At 37.3% G+C, this 22146-nt stretch overlaps 1 protein-coding gene across 1 annotated transcript; it reads left to right on the top strand.

Moving 5' to 3' along the window:
- Positions 1-12778: 12778 nt before the first annotated feature.
- Positions 12779-14260, top strand: LOC108315854 (olfactory receptor 2T7). Its single transcript, XM_017545429.2, is given in 2 exon segments — positions 12779-12832; positions 12835-14260. Coding segments are annotated over 2 exon segments (927 nt in total). The 3' UTR covers positions 13708-14260.
- Positions 14261-22146: the final 7886 nt, after the last annotated feature.

Below are 22146 nucleotides of genomic sequence, written 5' to 3'. Positions count from 1 at the left end.
CGTCACTATTTTATAGATGAGAACCATTTTCTAAGAAATGTTTTTGTATTTTTTATTAGAAATAATCCAGGCACTTAATGAGTATTATTTAATTTAACTTTAAGGTTTTAAACTATATGACAATTTCATATATAAGCATTTATCCCATTAAAGTTATCTAATTTATTTTTTAAAATACTTTACCTAGAAAAACTGTCATACTAGACAAAGCTAGTCATCACTAAAGTTATTTTTCTGCTAACCATTCTTATAGGCTACGAATGTGTTTGCTTAAGTAAGAACCTAAAGGCTAATTACATGTTTATTTGTTGTTGTTGTTGTTGTTGTTGTTGTTTTGCCAACAACTAAGGTTTTACCTATTTTCAATAAATCAACAATATTAAATGTCTTACTTATAAAAAAAATTACACAAAGTTCACTAAGGGATGGGTTTTATAGTTTTGTAACATTCATGACAAAGTTTAATACCTTATAATATCTAACACAGATAAATATAAAACTATTTCACCAATAAATCCAGACAAAAATGTGTGCTGACAATTCTGAAGGCGTTTCAAATTTTATTTTTCTAATAATTATAAAGCCAGCTTACTTCTTGAAGATTTACTTGTCATGTGAACTTGTAGAGCATTTGGGCTTTATTGCTTAATTTATGAGTAATCCTTTATTTTTAATACCATTTGATACCTTGTTGTTACAACATACAATAAAATACATGTACATGTAACATAAACACAACTCAATATACATACACACAAAGATTGTACAGATTTTATTTCAGAACTGTAGTCACATGACAGCAATACAAATTCACCAGCTTGCAAAAGATGTTTTAATTTAAACAATGGGTTTTATCTCAATACCAATAGGAAAGCAACCATATATTTAAAACAGAAAAAGAAAATAGAGAAATTCAGAACTAAGGAGATGCTATATTTAATTCTATAGTTGCAAGTCAACCTTTGAGCTCCAAATTTCTCTTGTGGTAATTTGCCCATCAGTTTAAAAATGTGCCAGAACAGACCATAATATACAACCAGCCAGAGTACTAGAAAACCTAATATGCTCTCAAACCTTCACATTTACACAAACACTTGCAAGTATAGTGCCATAAAACCCTCAGGGGTGCCCCCAAAGGAGGTCAAATCCTTGTCTTTTTTCCTTAGAGGATTTGCTTCCCAGGTTTTTTTTCAATGGAGGAGCCAGACTGTAGTTTGGGTTTCAGTTCCATGGGGTTCGCAAGTTGTCTCTCCTTAATTTACACAAAAGTCAGTTAGGTTTTTCAAGAAAATGCACAGATGAACCAATTGAAATTAATTTTTGGAGAAAAAAGCAGTGGAAAAGAGTCTAGAATGAACTTGTGAATCCAAAATTAGAATCTCAAATAACAAATTCCCAGGAAAAGGGCCAATTCAGAATAAACTAAAGGACTATTAACAAAGTAAGGGATCTGGAGATTAAGAGGACTGACTTAACCAGTTCCACCTATGGAGAAGCTCAAAGTCAGGAGGCTTTTGATGAGCCTGCAGCAGGAGAATATGATCTGGAGACCTGGAGACAGGGAACTTAAGGACACTTTATGCTAACTTCGAAAAAAAGAAAACACTAAGGTCTGGGGGCATAACCTGGACAACTTGTAGTCAAGACCCTCCACTGGTAAGAAACCCATACTGGTACCTTACTTCCAAGTTCACATGACTCATTTTGGGGAGGAGAGTCCTTAGTCTTCTCTGAGGCCCTGAATTGGGCACCAAATAATATTGATGAAGAAAAGTGAAACTCTAAAATATTTAAAGAGGTTGAGAATATGTTCCCAAGGTGGTTGGGTTATAGCTTAGGTTGATACATTTTAGGGAGCCAAAAGTTATAGTTAAAGAGATAAATCAATACGTGAAGGGTATACATGGTTTCAGAAAGTTTAGACATCTTTAAGTCAAGGCTTATAGGTCAGAAATAGACTCAAACATTTTCTGATTGGCAGTTGGTTGAGTTAAGCTTTATCTAAATACTTAAAAGGTCAGGAGAAAGTAATGCTTGAGTTAAAATTATGCAGTTGTGGAAGCCAAGGTTTTTGCTATAGAAAGAAATGCTTTGAGTTAAGGGGAATTGTGGAAGCCAACATTCTTGTTATATAGATGAAGTTTCCATGTAGCTGACTTTAGAAAGAATAGTTGGTAAATGCCTCCTTTGCACCTTAAAATGTGTCAGACCCAATCTCTCCTAGATTTGGAAAGGGCCTAGCTGCATTAATAAAGTTCTCTACAGATGCAAAATTTCCCCCACAAATGATAGCTTTGCAGGGCCATTTCAAAATTTGTCAAATAAATATATTTTGGGGTAAAGTATTTTTATTTACTTCATGGTTTGCTATCTGTCACGTGATGCTATAAAAGAGTCAGGTTGAAATTTGGTATTTTATTGCCACAAAGAGTCTGTTTTGTCAGTTTTATGATTGCTGTTTTAATGTTAATGCTAGTCAGTCTTTTGAGTTCAATGGTAGTGCTGGAAAACTCAGGTGCTTAGTTTAACTCTTTCAACCAATTACCAGTCAAAAAACTTTTTAATCCACCTATGAAAGCTTCTAAGCAGTAGGCTTTAGAGAGAATAGATAGCATAAGGTGTCAGACTCATAAATATTTTCTGGGTTCTCATGCGATTTAGAAAGGGAAGGGGATTGTATGCAGAATGCAAATTTTCTCAGCAAGAAATCGTTTTGCAGGGCCATTGAAAAACATGCCAAAGCTTTTAAGTCATAAACTTTTTCTGGCTGAAACAATGTATATTTTACATTTATTGATTTATTACTTTGCCTGTAAGTTCTGTCTCCTTAAGTTTTAGGGAGACAGAAGTTACCTTGGGCACACTTTCTCAGGATCTTCTGAGGCTGTTCCCCAGGCCATCATCACTCATATTGGCTCAGAATAAACCTCTTTAAATATTTTATAGTGTTCAGCTTTTTCATCAGATCCAAACTTGGCATACTAAATAGTTTAAGCTGAAGAAAATTGAGAAAACTGAAGAGGTAGAAAGGTCACTTTCTGATCTTTTTCTGCCTTTTTCCCCTGAGAGCCGTCCACAAAAGAATTCTCAGACCTACCTCTTATGAAAGAAGGTAATAAACCCCTTATTCCAGAGGGGCTCTGACCTATACCCAGAGGGAAAAGATGTTACATGGAGAGGCCATTCAGAATCTGAACAAACCTTGCTAAGTCTTCCTCCCCAGTTTATTTCCATTATATCATATTTTTAAATAATCTAATCATAATTTTAAGGCTCTCATGCCTCATGAAACTTCTATTAAATAAATTTGCTATACTTTTATCTTGCTAATCTGTCTTTTTTTTTAGAAGTATATCAGTCATGAACCTTGTGATGGGCAAGAAAAAAAATCTTACCTTTCCCCTCCTATACCAGTAATTATCAACTTTGCAAAGTTTTGATCCTATCTATCATCTTATGGTGTGACCCGTCTCATTCACAGGAAAGTCACAACAAAGCTCATGTGGTCTGTGCAGTCCATTTAGAGGGGATTTTGCTTAAAGTTTCTATACTCCTAGATTCTCAGACTTAGCATCACTAGAGAGGGATATAATGGGTGTTTGAACTATATCAGTACACATAACCTACATCTGAGACACAGTAAGGACAGGGCTTGGCCCCCACCCCTACTATCACATTTTTCCCCATACCTACCAACTTCTACACTTTGCACCAACCACCACCTCCACTGGCACTATAATCATTGACATTGATAACTTGAAGAAACTAAGACAAGCAGCATTCCACCATGAATCTTATTCAAGGGAGTTAATCTTATCACTCACATGTGCATAAGACAAGAAGAATGACTGATCTTTACCACTTGCTTCATTGTAATACTAAAATCTCCACCCAGGGAAAGGCTTATCCACCATTTTTTGATAATGCAATGTATGTATTAACATGATTTCTCACTGCATATCCTGTGCTCCACTCCACATGTATAATAAGGCTCGAATACCTCATGATTATCCACATCACTCATCTTAAAACACAGAGAAGACCTAACCATGAGGAACCAGCCAGAGAACTGTCATTCCAGTGCTGTCTCCCTTGTGTTAGAGCATGAGTCCTTAATAAAGCCTTGTCTGGAAAACTTGCTTGGTCTCATGTCCATTTCTGTAGCATAGGAGCCCAAGAAACTGTGGTTAGTAACACTTCCACATTTCAGCCTGAATGAATCAGATACTATCTGTTTAGCTAATAGGTGACTGGTTTCCTTTATTATTTTCATAGTTTCACCTCTTATGTATTGATATGGTTTTGCTCTGTGTCCCCACCCAAATCTCATGTTAAATTGTAATTCCCAGTGTTCAGGGAGGTAGCTGCTAGAAGGTGATTGGATCATGGGGATGGATTTCCCCCTTGCTGTTCTCATGATACTGAGCGAGTTCTCATGAGATCTGGTTGCTCAAAAGTGTGAAGCACTTTCCCTTTCACTCTCTCTCTCTTGCTCAGCCATGTCACGATTCTGCCTGCTTCCTCTCCACCTTCCACCATGACTGTAAGTTTCCTGGTGCCTCCCAAGCCATGCTTTCTATATAGCCTAAGCAACTGTGAGTCAATTAAAACTCTTTTCTCCATAAATTACCCATCCCAGGTATGTCTTTATAGCAGTATGAGAATGGACTAATACAATATATATCTCTAAACAACATAGTTTACATTTGCCTAGTTTTGAACTTTAAAAATGAAGTAACTTCAAATACATTATTTTGACTCTTTTGCTAAATATAACTTTTGTGATATTCAGCTCATTATCATATATATATATTTGCTCATTTTCCTTAGCATGTGGAATGTCATTGAATGACTATTTTGTTTTAATTAATATATTTATTCTGTGGTTATTAGGTATCAATGTTATTTTTAGTTTATAGCTATTATGAATGCTTATGCTATTGACATTTATGTCCTTACACTTTCATATATAAATGCATAAAATATATAGTGCATATACCTATCAGGTAAAACTGATGGGTATATATTTTTCTGACTTATATTGAGGTCGAGTAACTTTTCTTTGATTTATTCCTATGCATCAATAAAAAATGAAAATAGCGCTCCAGTCTACTTACACTAAGTCCTTAATAGGACTTACATACAACATCCCAAAATCTCAGTGACTAACACAACAAATGTGTGTGTCTCAAAGATACCATTCAAAAGAATGTCAACATTATTTTTGAAATTCAAGAATTGAAATCATGAACTCAGACAACTGCAACGATGTTCATAGTTCCATTACTTACAATAACCAAAACGTTGTGTCCATCAATAGACAGACAAATAAGCAAAATGTAGTGTATACAAACAATCTGATACTATTCTGCCTTCAAAAGGAAAGAAATTCTGATATTTGCTGCAACATGGATGAACCTTGAAAATGTTATGCTAAGTGAAATAAGTATGAAGGCAAATATTGTATGATTCGACTCATATGAGGTACCTAGAATAGGAAATCCATAGACACAGAAAGTGGAATAGACATTACCAAAGACTAGGAAAAGGATAAATACAGAGTTAATGTTTAATGGGTACAGAGGTTTTGTTTGCAATGCGGAAAAAGTTCTGGAGATGGATGGTGGTGATGGCTGTGTCAACCCACAGGAAAAAACTGAGGCAAAATTAATATAAGTAGGGAGTTTATTTGGGCTGAGATTGAGAATTGCAATCTGAGAGACAGAACTTCAAGTATCCGTAAATAACTGTTCCAAAAGTTCTAATGGGATTTTTAATGAAAAAGAAGGGAAGTTCTAAAGCTGACATAAGCTACTGATCAGCTATACATTGTGATTTGTATCACAAATTTTAGGAGCACGGAGATAATAGGTGAAGGTCATATCGCACAACTTGTGGTAACATTTTAGGTAATTTATAAGCTAGTCTGGAAACTATAGGAGGAAAAAAGTAATAAAATACCTTTAAACAATCCCAGGCATGTGTGTGTTTGAGCAGGGCTGGGTAGGGAAGTTAATGCATTCTCATCCTCATGTCTTTCTGAGCCTAAAGAATTTTGCAAAGCTCACATTCTTCAGACTGCTCTGAATCATTTTTCTTTCTCTGTTTGATATATTTTCTAAGGTCAACTTTTTGGGAAGCTCAGGCTAAGGCAGGTCATATATGAAGGTAATTTAACAGTGGTTTTCTCAGATTGGACCTCAATCCTAAACAAAGTGGAAGACACAGAAAGAAAATTTTCTAAAGTACCAAAAATTTTAAAAATAAAAAATTTCAACCAACCATACTACAAAGACTGAATCATCTCTTTCTTCTTGCTATATAAAACGGTATTATCTTATAGAGAACAAACACAGAGCACATAGCCAGTTGTTGGAAAAAAAATGGTAAAACTGGTAGACCAAGGAGTTAAATGATAACAATATTTAAGTTGGTGTTTTTATGTACTTCTTTGTGGTATTTGTCAGCTTTTTAAGTGTGTAATTTGCTGGAATTTATTTTCTTACCTAAGAGAATATTTATTGTTATACCTGTGTAATCATGATTTGTAGTCTTTTTATTAAGGAAGACTCCCCAAATTGCATAAGCTTCAGTCTTAGAAAACCTGAGTTCCAACTCCCACTAATTTAAACAACATTCAGTTAAATATGAGTTACGTGATAAAGAGCCAAGATAATGCAGGGGTAGATTGCAGCACAGCAAGACTACAGGGCCTAAGACTTTTTTTCCCAGGAACAGAGTTTGGGCCCTTGTGAGAATATTGGAAGTAAGAAAAGTAGGTCTTACTATTTTTGAAGTAACACAAAGATCTGCTTCTCTTATTCCTCTTACTAATTTCAGTATATATTTCAAATTCTTTGCAATGCTGAAAGTGTTCTTATAATGTGTTACAAGTTACAAGAAAAGACAGGATGATTACATAGTAAGTTAATACTTGAGTGATGGGGTATAACCCAAAATGTAGTGTCTTTTGCAAGACAATACTTCCTTAGAAAGTTTGGAATTTTCTTTGCTATTTCAAGAGAGAAATGCCTAAAAATGGGAAACGTAGAAAAGGAGATAAACTTTTAAAACAATGTCATGAATGAAGTAAAAGAGAAAAAAGCAATTAATTTAATTTCAGTTGCAGCTGCCCAAAACCTGATTTATCTGGGTGTTTAATTATTTTAATTCTTGCGAATTGAGAGGTTACATTTTTCTTAATTAAGAAAAAAGCAAGGTGAAGGAGCTTGTCACATTTATATGAACTGTGTAATTGCATGCTAGGGACAAAGACCCCAGAGACATATTCTGATGTCAGTTTATCTTCTGAATGGGAGTACTAGCCATCACCATGATGCAAGCTCTCCTATTTAAGTCTCTTGATCTCTGTCTTTTTAGCAGCCTGCACAATGTAGCTGCTGTCAACTTGCATTATCGTTATTAGGCATTTACAGATTCAGGCTGATCTATTTCTAGATCTCCAAACTACTCACCTATCATTGTCTATTTTTAAAAGTTTCATATTAGTTAGGAACTGACCCATATCCTTATGCCAACAAGATGTAATTCCATGCCTGATCCACTGTACTTCTTATTCTTTAAATCCATAACCACTGCCTGCCTGCACCCTCTTCTCTTATCTGTTTGCTTCAGTTCAGAAAAAAGTTTATATAGAATGTAGAATACCTTCAGTTTAGAAGGTCTGATTTGTGCCTCTTAGTTTCCCATACTTAATAGATAAAAAGAAATGTGGAACAATTGCATTTACCACTTTTGTTCTGTAAGATTTTTCTCTAAATAGGTAATCATGTTTGGGGAAGATATTGTGTAAATTAAGTAACTTTGCAGTCTTTATGCTGATCAATCACAGGATGCTTTAAATAGATTCTGGATTTACTGGAAAGTTGGTTCAAGCCAGAGAAATATTAGAGAATGTTGAAGTTGATATGTCTCAGTGTTTAAGCTATCGATATTTGTGGATAGTGCTACTCATATACATTTTACATCTTTTGATCCCATTTCTTCCTTCAGTTGTTATGAAGGACTCAGTTATCTTTTGTGTACATCAGAATGTAGCAGATTACTCAGGAAAATTCTATACAGATTTGTGTCTGTGTAATTATTCCTATACAATAGTTTTTCACTATTGCAACAGTATATTCCCTTATACAATTTAAAAATATTTATAAAGAGAAGAGTTTATCTATTTTTTTGTAGTATTCCACCTTCTTAGATGCTTCATACATATCTCTAAAGATGGTTTAGTGAGGAAAATCCTCCATAGCCTGCTCCAAGAAACCATTTCACCATACTTTCTTATTTAATGCTTAGAAATTCCCAGAGGCTGACAGAACGGAATATGGGAGTGACTTGCCAGATATCTAGAAGCTTATCATTGATGAAGATAGAATATAAAACCAGCTCTTTGATTAAAAATCTTGTTTAATGTTTACAATACTACATAACAAATGCCAAAAATAAAGAAGTTTCAAGGGTAGGAAGAGACAGGGGAAGAACTCAGGTCAATTTCTCTTGAGACTGAGAAGGTGATTATTGATTATGCCCTTGGTCTGCTTCAAGACAATCCTTTTGCTTTAATCAAAACTTCTCTACCATTCTAAAGATTCCTCAAGTGATTTTACTTTAGAAAATGTCTTTTCTTCCACAATTAGAAGTGAGAATTCATGTGAAAATACTGCTGAGGAAGAAACATAATTTGATTACACAGAGAATTAAATGTCTTATACTCAGGGTCACCATTTAGCCCTGTTTTCTTAAGATATTCCTTTTTTATGCCTGTTGTCCTCATCTCCTGTCTAGCTTAGCCTTTAGCACTCTCAAACATTGTCTGAGTTAGATGGTCACCAAGAATTGTGCCAAATTTGATGCAGAGCAGAGTCTGACAGAAGAATGACAACATCAAAAACGAAAAAGTAGAAGAAAACTGGCTACCTGCTTTTGGATCTGCTATTTTTGAAGAGAAAAACATATGGACAGCCACGGGTGAGATTTCAAAAGTCGATTGTCACTGCTATTACAATTTTACTTAAGGCTAACCTAGCACTCACTTATTTTTAGTACCCATTTTTTACACTGGAATTTATACATGAAACATGGGTGAAAACTGATTTTACGCATGATAAAGGGTGTCTGCATCAACAAGAAGTGGTGGAACATCAGTGGGGTCATTCTGACTCATCATTCGTACTCAAACTCTTGCTTATTTGAAGAACTACAATTAGATAGAACTTACTGTCATGATCTTAAAGCACAAATTTATCATAGGCTTGGCCTTATAAAGAACCAATATTTGCCTAATTTTCAATGTCTAGACCAAAGATTTAAATGCATAATATTACACATTTTTAAAAATATAGTAACTTAATTAAAGTAAATTGTATATGAATCACATACCTGGATGAAAAATTATTTTTCAAAAATAAACTCAACATAGAGACAGATAAATTAAAACTTTTTGGCCTAAATATCAAATAAAGTTATAATTACAAGTAATTTTCGGGGCAAAATAGCTGCAATAAATAGTACATAAAAATATTAGTAAATATTAAATATTAAATATTTTAAAAATTAAATTAAAATGTCCTTATTCTATAGAAAGAAGACACTAATTTTGACAAATCCCCTATATAGAAAAAGGCAAAGGTCATGAAAAATCGAAATAAGTAACAGAAAGACAAAATTACACATAATAATATGTTCAATTTTCTTAGTAACCAAAGAAATCCGTATTAATGCAAGTTTAGCTACTAGTGCTGAGCCCTGGGGCAAGCATGGTGCTGCCCTACATGTGCTGCATTATTGTTAAGCATCTAATGGTTTGGCGATAGGCTTCTAAAGCAGAGTAAACCATTTCCCACGGACTATTCCAGAGAATTAACCTCAGAACAGTGTATAGTATGAGCAAACTTAGAAACAATGTGAATATAAACCAACTAAGTAAAGTGTGTGTCGCATCATTCAGTCATAGCAATATTCTGTATAAAGACCACGTGTGAAACGTGTTAAATATTATTAAGTATATATAAAATTGGAAGCATACTGAAGTTTGAAATTATGCATAGACATAAAAATAGTTATTACATGGGGGCATGGAGTAATCCACTTGATTCCTTTCTTTTTTCTTGTTTTCCAAGCATTCTTAAATGTTGCTATACTACTACGTAATTTTAAAAATATAGGCAATGAGTCAACACTGAGAGTGAGAGGAAGATGCTCTGGAAACCTGAGATGTTATGAAGCGACTCAGATCTCCCTTTGTGAAGAAAGCTGGGGAGAGTTCCAGGGTCTCCAGTAGCAAGTTTTAGGGCCAGGAAGATTCATGGTCAGGGTTTGGGACACAGATTCCCCGGTAAGGATATTTTTGGACCCATTTTTCCTCTTGGGCTTTAATATTCCAAGTAGCAGTCTCTGCAGTTGGCCTCCAGTAGCTAACCACCATTCTCTGAATTTAATGAGCACAGCCCTTCCAGGATCTTGTGCTTATTAAATTATTGACAAGCAGGGCTGGGCGAGCATTTACCTCTCTCCATCATGTGAATTGCTGCTAAATGTTTGCCTGTAGTTTCCCCAATGGTTTAACACAGTTAATTTCTTTAAAAAGACTAATAGAACAAGGATACATCTTAAAACAGCTGGTGCAAAGCTCTGGCATAAAGCTGGTAATATTTCAAGAATGAGAAAACTGAAAAATGCATAAGGGTATATTGTAGGTTTCACCAGTAAAAATTCGAGAATTTAATTTTCATAGTTTTTGATCCATCCATTATGGCATGGTTGTAGTGAAATGTACAGAGGGGCCCTGGTGTGAATTTCCTGTGTACCAGCCACTGGGCTGCAGATTTCATCGGGCTCATTGTTCTTTTCTCTCATACCAAATGAGGAGAAGTCAACACTGCAGAGGTCTTAAAACCATTCTGAAAGTGCCCCTGTGGTCATACACACTACACGCGTTCTTAATGTGCCTCAATTCTCAGCTCTTAGAGACACAGTTGATGTCCTACACATTCTTACAGGTCCTTTCAGAACCTCAAACTCTGGCTTACCCAGTGTGCCTCTCAGGAAATGTTTGTGGAATGAATGAATTGATGTCTATTTTATCCTATTGGAAAACAGCATAGAACAATTATAATACTGTCACTGGTTAAAAAGAACCAGGTTCCTCTGGGGAAATTTCTTTAAGTCGCATTTTTTTTTTACCTGTAGAACGGATAAAGCAGTGGTCTAATATTTTACAAAGTTTTTCAGAAATGTGAATTATATTTATGAACCAATAAACACTGTTATTAATATATTCTTACTACTACTTGCAGGTGAATGCATTTAAAAGTAAAGCCATTATTGTTTCTAATTGGTAGTACACCTAAATTTTTTTGCTCTGTCTAATTTGGAGTGTGTTTAATTTTGGAGGACTTGTTTGCAGGAAGATATATGGAACTGTTATATTCTAGAAAAGGGATAATTCTAGACCAGTGCTTTCTAATAGAAATCCTAGGGGAGCCACAGAGATAATTTTAAACTTTCTAGTAGCCACATTAAAAATGTAAAAAAATAATAGGTGAAACTAATTTTAATCTATATTATCCAAACATATATGAAATGCTATGGTTTTATCATATAATAAATATAAAAAGTTTTAAGGAGGTGTATTGTATATGTTTTTAATTTTTCTGAATTCTCAGTGTAATTTATACTGACAGCACATCTTAATTTGGAGCAGTCATGTCATGTTTCAGGGGACCCATAGCTTCATAAGACTCATGGCTACCATACTGGAGAGTGCAAATCTATATGACGCAGAGAGAAAACATCCAAATAACCCACACATGTTCCTAAATGTGGTAAAACATTGTTTAACTGACATGGACATATATGCATAGTGTAACTTCAAGTTTAAGAGAAAAATTCCTTTTTTGGGATACACTATCTCTAACATTTGAAATAGTTTATCTTTTCATTCTTTCTTAAAAAATTATGCTCCCATTTCACTTGTTAATTAGTTGTATATTTATAATTTCTGTTACAATAAGAAAAGCAAACACGACTTGACCCTGAATATTATTTCTGCCTAGATTTCTTTCTTCCTATGAATTCTTGAATTAGTTCTCAGAACTCAGAGCTCTTTTTATTCAACATAGGCTCATTATTTTCAAATACTCAACCCTAATACATATAAATTGAGCACTCAAATTTTACAGTGTACAAATGTGTCAAGAATGGTATAAATTAGGTCAAACCGATGCAGTTATTCTTCCATCAGCAAAATGTGTATGCTTGATTGGTGACTTTCAAACTGGATTCTAAGTATGAGAACTAGAGCCTAGTATAAAGAGAGCAGCACAGGATGGGGACAGGGCTCCTTTCCTCATGCACCACCCCATTCCTATTCAATCGAGCTGGTTCCATTCTTATCTGTCTTATGTGCATCCTCCTCAATGTAAGGTTGTACTTGAAAGAGAGATACGAATAAACGTTCATGAACAAAAAGACATAAAATTATTTCATCACGAACTCTAAGTTAACAAATAGTAGTCAGCAAGTCAAGAATATCCTTGAATGAACAATGATGATGTAATGAGTTGTAGTACAATCCTGCTCAGGCAGTTCTCTCAGGAAATTAAGTTGAGCTTCAAGAAATAAGATGGCTTTACCTTGGTTTGTTCATGGCTGCATCATAATGTTTTAGAAAAATCAGATACCTTTCCAACTTTATGTATCATATCTGTCTCTCTCTTTTGTGTGCCCTACAGAGCTATGGAGTGGGGCAATTATTCCAGGTATGGCGACTTTATCCTCTTGGGTTTGTTCAGCAACACCCATTTCCCCTGGCTTCTCTTTGCCCTCATTCTCCTGGTCTTTGTGACCTCCATAGCCAGCAACATGGTCATGATTGTTCTCATCCACATGGACTCCCGCCTCCACACCCCCATGTACTTCCTGCTCAGCCAGCTCTCCCTCATGGACATCCTGTACATTTCCACCATTGTGCCCAAAATGCTGGTTGACCAGGTGATGAGCCAGAGAGCCATTTCCTTTGCAGGATGCACTGCCCAACACTTCCTCTACCTGACCTTAGCAGGGGCTGAGTTCTTCCTCCTAGGATTCATGTCCTATGATCGCTACATAGCCATCTGCAACCCTCTGCGCTATCCCGTCCTCATGAGCCGCAAGATCTGCTGGCTGATTGTGGTGGCAGCCTGGCTGGGAGGGTCTATCGATGGCTTCTTGCTCACCCCAGTCACCATGCAGTTCCCCTTCTGTGCTTCTCGGGAAATCAACCATTTCTTCTGCGAGGTCCCTGCCCTTCTGAAGCTCTCCTGCATGGACACATCAGCCTACGAGACAGCCATGTATGTCTGCTGCATCATGATGCTCCTCATCCCTTTCTCTGTCTTCTCAGCCTCTTACACAAAAATTCTGATTACTGTTTATAGGATGAGTGAGGCAGAGGGGAGGCGAAAGGCTGTGGCCACCTGCTCCTCACACATGGTGGTTGTCAGCCTCTTCTATGGAGCTGCCATGTACACATATGTGCTGCCTCATTCTTACCACACCCCTGAGCAGGACAAAGCTGTATCTGCCTTCTACACTATCGTCACTCCAATGCTCAACCCACTCATTTACAGCTTCAGGAACAAGGATGTCACAGGTGTCCTACAGAAGGTTGTGGGCAGATGTGTGCCCTCAGGAAAGGTGACCACTTTCTAAAGAAATTGCATATGCTGCTAGAGGTTTGAAGTGAAAGATACAAGACTTTATCATTGCCTTTGAATTTAAACATTCTCTGTCTGGAAACAAGTCACCCCAGCAACTGTAGGGCATTTATGGGATTTGGAAAGCTGACAGATTTTGAAGATTTTATCATTCTTTGAAAGGTATGATGGTTCTGAACAACGGACAGTTTGGAATGGGATAGGAATAAAGTTGTGGGTTTAGTAGTCACCCATCAGCTTTTGACCAAGTGTGCATTCCACTAAAAATCATGGAGTAGTCTGTTTCTGGCTATGTTCAGTCATGACAGAAGACATGATCATCTTCAGCTACGTCCATGACTTCTGACTTTTCCCCTTTAGACACTCTGTCCATTGACTATTATAAATAATCAACTCATCAAATATCATTTCGATTGTATTTCAAATATAGTGGTCACCATCTTATCCTCACAGGCTATGTTCTAAGACTCCCTGTGGAAACCTGAAACCATAGTTTAGAACCTGATTGTTGTCAGTCACAACACATATTTGCTCATCTTCTACCATAAATATAAATGCCTTTTCCTTTTACCTAGGCACTTATCACACACCTTGGCTCTCAGTTTTGCAGTCTGAGGTGTGGCAGCAAAATTACCACAAATATTTTCTTCTCCTTCTGCACAATTTCAAAGACAGAAGATTCATTCTTACTGTAGATCTTAGCAACCTCAGCATATAACTTTTTTTCTTGCCAGAATCTTCAGTTAAGAACTTATTGGAATGTGCCTCTGATATGTTTGGCTGTGTCCACACCCACATATCATCTTGAATTGTAGCTCCCATAATCCCCATGTGCAGTGGGAGGGGCCTGGCAGGAGGTAATTGAATCATGGGGGTGCATTTTTCCATGCTGTTCTCATGATAGTGAATAAGTCTCGCGAGATCTGACGGTTTTACGAAGGGCAGTTCCCCTACACGTGCCTCTTTCCTCCCACCATGTAAGACGTGCCTTTGCTCCTCCTTTGTCCTCCACCATGGCTGTGAGGCCTCCCTAGCCATCTTGAACTGTGAACCCATTTAACCTCTTTTTCTTTATAAATTACCCAGTCTTGAGCATTTTATTATAGCAGTATGAAAATGGGCTAATACAGTCTCTGTTTTTCAGAGACAGGAGCAGAGGGCTAAAATCTTTAGAAATATAGATTGAACATTTAAAAATTTAATTTAGGTCTTATTAGAATAACTAGCAGGGTTTTACCAAATACAGATTCACCTTAAATGTCAAATGGCACTTTGGAATGGAGTAACAGAATGGGCAGACAGAATTATTTGAAATTAAACAAACACTGAGAATCTAAGCTCCAAACTGGAAATTACTCTCTTAGTTTGTAGCAACCATGTCTATACCTACTGATATAAAAGGATTACTTCTAGAAAAGAGTTAAAGGGCAGGAAGGAAGAGAAGAGAAAAAAGAAAAAGGTGAATAAGAAACATAAAAAGGAAGATTGAGACGCCACAAAATATCTATCTTATATAAATAATTTAGACTCTTTTCTATTCTTACAAGATAACTAAATTCAACATTAGACAAAATATTGTGACATATGAATTAGAAACTAATACCAATCAATACCTTGTTCACAGGTCTGTTGCTTTCCTCAGGAAAGTGGTTTATAATAACAATAGAAGCCCAACCTCATTGTTATAGCAGCACTTCTCAAATACTTTCATGACGTAGCTATCAAAGTAAATTATAGTTATACAGCGCATTAAGGAAAACTATGTGGCTGTTAACAGCAAAATCAACTCCCTTGTGGCTGTAGCCAAATCAGGCACTAAGAGACCAATCCAGGGTTGAAAGGATCAATATTGATTGTAACCCATTTATGGCTCTGTAGGAAGACACATCACTCTGGAGGGAAGAGTCTATTTAATCAATCCAATAGCTATTTAGGGAACTTTTTAATTTATGGATGACAAAATATTCTTTAGGAAGAATTAGTTATTGAATAACATTCTAAAGGCTGAAAAGGTGTAGGGTTTTCTGTCTGTCTGTTTATCTGTAACATAGAGGCATAAGGTATAAGATGTGTCTAATGAATTTGTGAAGACTAGAACTCATGTAAGTAATGTTCCCATTAACTGACTTAATGCATGAAAAGCACTCAAGGATGATTTGTTATTATCATTACTATGAATGATTATTATTACCAGAGTTGTTCTGCTTCCCAAACAAGACCACCTCCTTCTTTCTTTTCCCCATTAGAGAAATAAAATAAACGTGTTAGGAAGTTCAGTATTCCCAATGTTTAAATACCTTAATATACTCTTGTGAAAAATTTTTAGAAAATATACAACTTGTCTTGTCCTCTCACTTTTTTCTTCTTTCTTTTCTTCCCCACCCATTGCATCCTTTCCTTCATTCTTTTCTTCTTTTTTCTCTTCTGTTTCTCATGTCTCCTTTAGTCCTATTGAATTCAATATTCTTCTGTACTATGCATGAGACAAATAATTCTGAAAAACACGTAACCTCTGTAAGTGGCAAATACCACTTATGTGAAAATAGGAGAAGGTAGTAGAAAGTGGTAGAAGGAAAATAAAAATCATGGGAGCCAAACTTACTAAGCCAAAAGTAAAAGTCAAACTTGGGACCTCAGTCATGCAGAACTGCATTCCATATTGTTCCCAAACGGATAGCTACAAAGACAGGGGGTTACATACCTCCCCGTTGGCCCTCCCTCACATTTGCTCACAAGGAAATTCCTTGCAGCCCCAAAGATTTTTACCCTGAAACCATTCTGCTGAATGTCATGCTGACAATGTAAATTAACAGCTTATCTTCACAGGTACTGGAGAGACAGGCCTGGGAGTCATCCCTCCACTCACTGGAAACAAATGCATATTTGACTGCTTCCTCTACTTTGTTTACCTTATCTCACGTAAAAATCCAGATTCACAGGGCATGAGATGAATGCCCAGTTGACGGTTTCTCTACCCTCTCCTTTCTAAAGTGTGAATTCAGTGAGCTGAACGCTGATTAAAGCCTCAAAAGAAAGCTTACTCCATTTATCTACACTTCCCTTTTCTTCTTTCCTTCTCTCCTGCCCACTGTTTCCCTTTTAAATATTGAAGGCTCCCAACCCTCTCTAGAAATAGCACAAATCTCAGATCCTCCTTTGTTATCTGCAAATTTTTGGTGCCACAAAAAAAAAAAGGAGCACTCGAATATAAATTTCCTCAGCAAGGAAATTTACTTCTATAGGAGGGTGTGGCTCACAGATGGAACAATGGCGAGTGCACACCTGGACAAGGGCGGGAAGGGGTCCTTGTTCCTGAGGGAGGTCGTCCCTGCTGCTGTGTCCTTCCCCTCTGGGCTAGGGTTAGACCATACAGTCTAGTCTAATTCTGATTGGCTATTTTAAAGAGAGCAGAGGTGTGAGCCAGAGTGGTGGGGTGGATAGTTTGGCAGGAAGAATGGTCACAGGCAGGTCAGAGCAGGTACCCAGGGGTGACATAGGTCAAAGCAGGTGACAGGAGCAGGTGACCGGGATGAGTCAGGACAGAGCAGGGAACCAGGGAAACAGATGTGAACTACCGATGAGAACTGGTGGAAAAGGTGGTTTACTGAAACTACAAGGAAGTTAAACTTTAAAATGGAGGACCTACTGCCATACTGATTCTTTGAAGAGAAACTTGGAGTTCACCATGTCTGACACTCATTTTGTGTTCCTCTTTCCCAGGTGCATCCTCAACCTTGGCACAATAAACCTCACATGGATTGAGATTTGTCTCCAATGCTTTTTGGTTCACACTTTTAAATATAATTATAAATATTTTTCACCAAACAAAATAAGCCAATGACTTTTGAGAAAGAGGTTTTTTAGTTTGTCATAGCCTCTATTTCTAAAGAAATTCAAAATATAATTTTCAGTTTAGGGCGAGGCTGTCTCTTATCCCCAAATCACTTCTTTTAAAATTACTCTGGAGAGATGCCAAGATTTGATAAGACATTTTCATGATGAAATACAAAGAAACAATTCCAGCCTTTCACTTGGGAAAACAATTCGCCCTCTGGCAAGAAAGGATGAACTTCTTCTAATGTTCATGGTAAACCAAGTAAACTTGGATTAATTGCTAACCCAGGAATTCTTCCTGGGGGATGTGGAAATCTGTTATTAGTGAAAAGACTTCTTTTGACCTAGCCTCACCTTCATACACATGTATTTAAGAAATCTGACATTCCACTGTTGCATTAGAACGACTTGGACCCAGCTTCTCTAAGGTAGGATCTTAGATTTTCATGAAAAACAGATAGAACATTACCCAGATATTAGGATGTTTTCTTTAGGCATTACTCCATAACTATTAGAAGGCCACCGTACTGTGACCTTATCTGCTAATAACAGAGGCAGTGGTCTCTTCATGATTAAGAAGCATAAATACATATATTCACTCTTGGCAAGCAGATAGTTGGAAAAGGACATTAAGCATGAAACATGGGAAGCTGCGTGAAATCGGGTAATAGTCGAGAAGGGCATGAATAGTTTTACTGAAGGAAAATGGCACGTAAGAGCTGACAGTTGGAAGACTGTGCTCAGTATTCACAATGAGAAATCTTCAGACTTTAATTTGGTGGTGGCAAGGGTATATATTATTATTTGATAAGCATATATTGCCCTTTGAATATTTTTAGTTATTAAAATTTTAATTATTATAATTTAAAATAGTTACATTTTATGTTAAATAATAATTTAATTACTGTTACTTGCTGTCTTCACATGTATTTAGGTGTGGCTGAAGGCTCTCTGCACGCTTGGAGGAAAAAAGATGTTTTCTCTTTTATTTTATTCTAACCCCATTTCTCTTTTATTTACCCCATAAGGCATACACATGTGCCTTAAGATAAAAATCTTTAAAATAAATAGATAATATTTAAGAGGTCTCCTAGAAGCCATCTTAGCATGACACATAAAAGCCTATTGAGCTGAGTAACTGGAGCCGAGGGGGAGACGTGGACATGTTGGAAGCTTAGACCGTGGGGGCATCATAACGAGCATGTTGTGTTTAGGGCCACAGGTGTCTGCCCCTCACCTCACACTGCCCCACCCCACCTCATCCCACCTCACCTCACCCCACCCCACCCCACCCCACCTCACCCCACCCCACCTTGCCGCACCACGCCGCACCCCACCTTATCCCATGTTAGACTGGTCTCTCCCCAGCTTCCTTAACCCCAGGTGCCCTGCTAATTGCTGCTTTCCAGCCTTTTCTGACATGATTGACACTGTCTTTGATCATGTCCCCTCTCCTGAAGTCTCCAGTTTCAGAATCAGACCAATTTCCAGCTCCACTATCGCACTGTTTAACTGAAATGACTCCTGTCTTCTCTTGGTTCTTGCCATACACGAGTATTTTCGAAGCAGTTTTCTCTTAAGTTCTCTTCCAATGTTTTGTGCTTTAAGATCATTTCAGTTTCTAGCCATAGGGTGAACCCTCAGGGTAAAGATTTCTGACACAGTATTCCTCTCTTATTATAACGCTTTCATTCCACAGTTTTAGTTACCTGCAATCTGCCAGATTCCTGCTGTCTACCATGTGTTAAAAATAGCAAATGAAAAATCTCAGAAATAAACAACTCATAAATTTTACATTACATACCATTTTGAGCAGTGTGATGAAATCTTGTCCTGCAGAGGACGGGAATCATCCTTCTGTCCAGCTGATTCACGCTGTCTACACTACTGAGTCATTTAGCAGCAGTCTAGGTTATCAAATCAACTGTGGTGGATTCACAGTGCTTGTAATGAAGTCACTCTTTTCTTAATAATGCCCCCAACGACATGGAGCAGTGATGCTGGCCATTTAGGTATGCCTAAGAGAGGCTATAAATTGCTTACTCTGAGTAAACGGGTGAAAATTCTTGACGTAATAAGGAGAGAAAAAGGCTTATATGCTCAGTTTGCTAAGACCTATGGTAAGAAAAACTTTATCTTTGAAATCATGAAGAAAGAAACAAATTGTGCAAGCTTTGCAGTCACATCTCAAACTGCAAAGTTATAACCACAGTATATTGTTTTAAGTATTCGATTTTATTATTAGTTATTATTGTTAATCTCTTGCTGTGCCTAATTGATAAGTTAAACTTTATCACAGGTATCTAAGTATGGGATAAAATACGGTATATATAGGGCTCAGGACTGTCTGCAGTTTCAGACACCCACTGGGGGTCTTGGAAAGTGTCTCCCACAGGTAAGGGGGAACTGCATCCTTATCCACTACTCAGACTGATGCATAACATCTTCTGGTTTGCTCTGACCTGATGTATGTAAAACTCCTAAAGTACCTGGCACATGTAAAGCCCTACATGTTCTTTCTGGATTGGGGAATGCTACATCTATAGATGTAGCTGTTTCTCCTCCTACATCTCTTAGTGCCTTTAGCAACATTAGCTATCTTCTTTTTACAAACTTTAATCAAAGCAGAAATAGTCCAATATGCTATCCTTGGCCCCCTTTCTGTCATTCAGGAAAAAACAATCAATGACTCTTAGAGCTCTGTGGCAATTTTTATTAGTAATATGTTGGTGATATGCCAGTCTTTCACTGAAAGAACACTGAGGTCCGGAGAAGTACCTCCATGCCTGTCATCCCCAGAGCAATTTGACAGCTGAACAAAACACAGCTGCATTAGCTGTATGTTATTTCTGTGGCTAAACACCTTTCAAAAGTCCTCAACATAATTTTTCATTTTTAGAAACCCCCACTTTAGACTTCAAATGACCTGCTTTTATGAGGATTTTTAATATATGATACATTTATCAAACTTAACTATATACTCCTAAAGGAGATGGTCAGTTGCTGTTAATCTTTGCAGCTCACACGACAGCAGGTGCTGTGTCTTGAACACAGAATGTTTTACACTTGAGGCATTCTATCTCTAAGAACAGAATGGAAACCCTTCCCTTTAAAGGTTTATAGGTACATGGAGTCAAGTGGAGAAAATCAGTTCTGGTTAGCAGTTTTATTGTGGCAGAAAAGACACTGATAGTTACTTCTCATGGCTGTAGTCATGCTAAAGTCCTGGAACGGGGTGTCAGAATGAATCGCTCCAAGCTCTTCTCCCTGGTAGGGTATCATCTGACCTCTCTTGGAGCTCTCTTCATACAATTTTCAGTGAGAGTCACTGATTGTGTTTTGATTTCTACCCAGAACTACTCCAGGTCTGCTGTCCTGAAACACAGACACAAGCAAATCACAGCTTTGACCACCTGGCACCCTGCAGAGAGATTCTGCAACCAGAAGGTTTCCCTCTCCCTCTTCTCTCCGTGTGGCAGGCCGCAGGCAGAATAAATGCCTCTGCGAGCTCACTCATCCCTTACCCCATCAGCCCCAAGTGTGAAGGTAAAAGCCATGCAGCACTCCTGGGCACAGTGTCCTCCACCCCCTGGCTTCATCTTCCCACCCTCCCATTCCCACCAGATCATTCTGTGGCAACACTGGGTATGTTATAACTGGTCCTGGGGTCAGGAGCTTCTGGCTTATGTTCTAACCTGCACTGGGGGCAAAGCATTCCCTGCCTTGAACAGCAGAAAGGCCTGAAGCTTCAAATCATGCAAATAAATGTTTGCTCTTTCTCTTCCTCTTTCTTATTTTCTTTCTCTCTCTTCCCCTCCTTTCTTTCAAAAGCCTTTTTTGTTTTTGTTTGTTTGAAAAGACTAGTTGATGAGGGAAATAGAAAGAAACTAAAGGGTCTTGAACAGTGGAGAATGATGATAGCGGAGGAAAGGCTACCTGAGGGGGAGTGGAATCCAGCATCTTGTATATGTGAATAAGCCAAACCACACAGTGTGTTAAACAATAGTGTGAACCCTAATGTTAAAATTAGGTTCTGGGAACTGATGTAAACAGAAGTAACTGATCACATATTATTTTGTTCATAATGCAGATATTTTCACGGCCCACATGCAATGACCAATAAATATCCTATGGAACAGTATTAGTCATGCATTTGGACATGTGTTGCATTTGGTTCTAAATATTGGCTTCATTGAAATGAGTGAACTGCTCCTTTGTGTTAAGCAGTGTAGTGTTCTGCTCTTTAGCAAGGTCAGCTCCCTACACATATCCCCACACATTCACAGATGCACACCCCACACAAACACACACCATGCTCACACTCTCACATATGAACACACTCCACACACATGTACATACAACACACTCACAAGCAACCACTATCTAATTCTGTTTTTGTTTTTAACTCAGTCTTGGTTGTATAAAATTAAGGAAGGTAGCTAAAATCATATTTTTCTCCTGTTTCAGCTTTTTTACTTTCTTCTTCTAGGATCTATACTGACATAAGATCTAGGAGTTGGAAATGTCTTCATTCCTTCATCATAGACATTTGAGGCAATAGAGTGTTTTGCCCCCTCTTTGAAAACCTTGTGTGAAGTGC

The sequence above is a fragment of the Cebus imitator genome, unplaced genomic scaffold, assembly GCF_001604975.1.
Source record: "Cebus imitator isolate Cc_AM_T3 unplaced genomic scaffold, Cebus_imitator-1.0 Scaffold179, whole genome shotgun sequence".
NCBI classification, from domain to species: Eukaryota; Metazoa; Chordata; class Mammalia; order Primates; family Cebidae; genus Cebus; species Cebus imitator.
The sequence above is the reverse complement of the archived record's forward strand: the minus strand, read 5'-3'. Positions and strand labels throughout refer to the sequence as shown.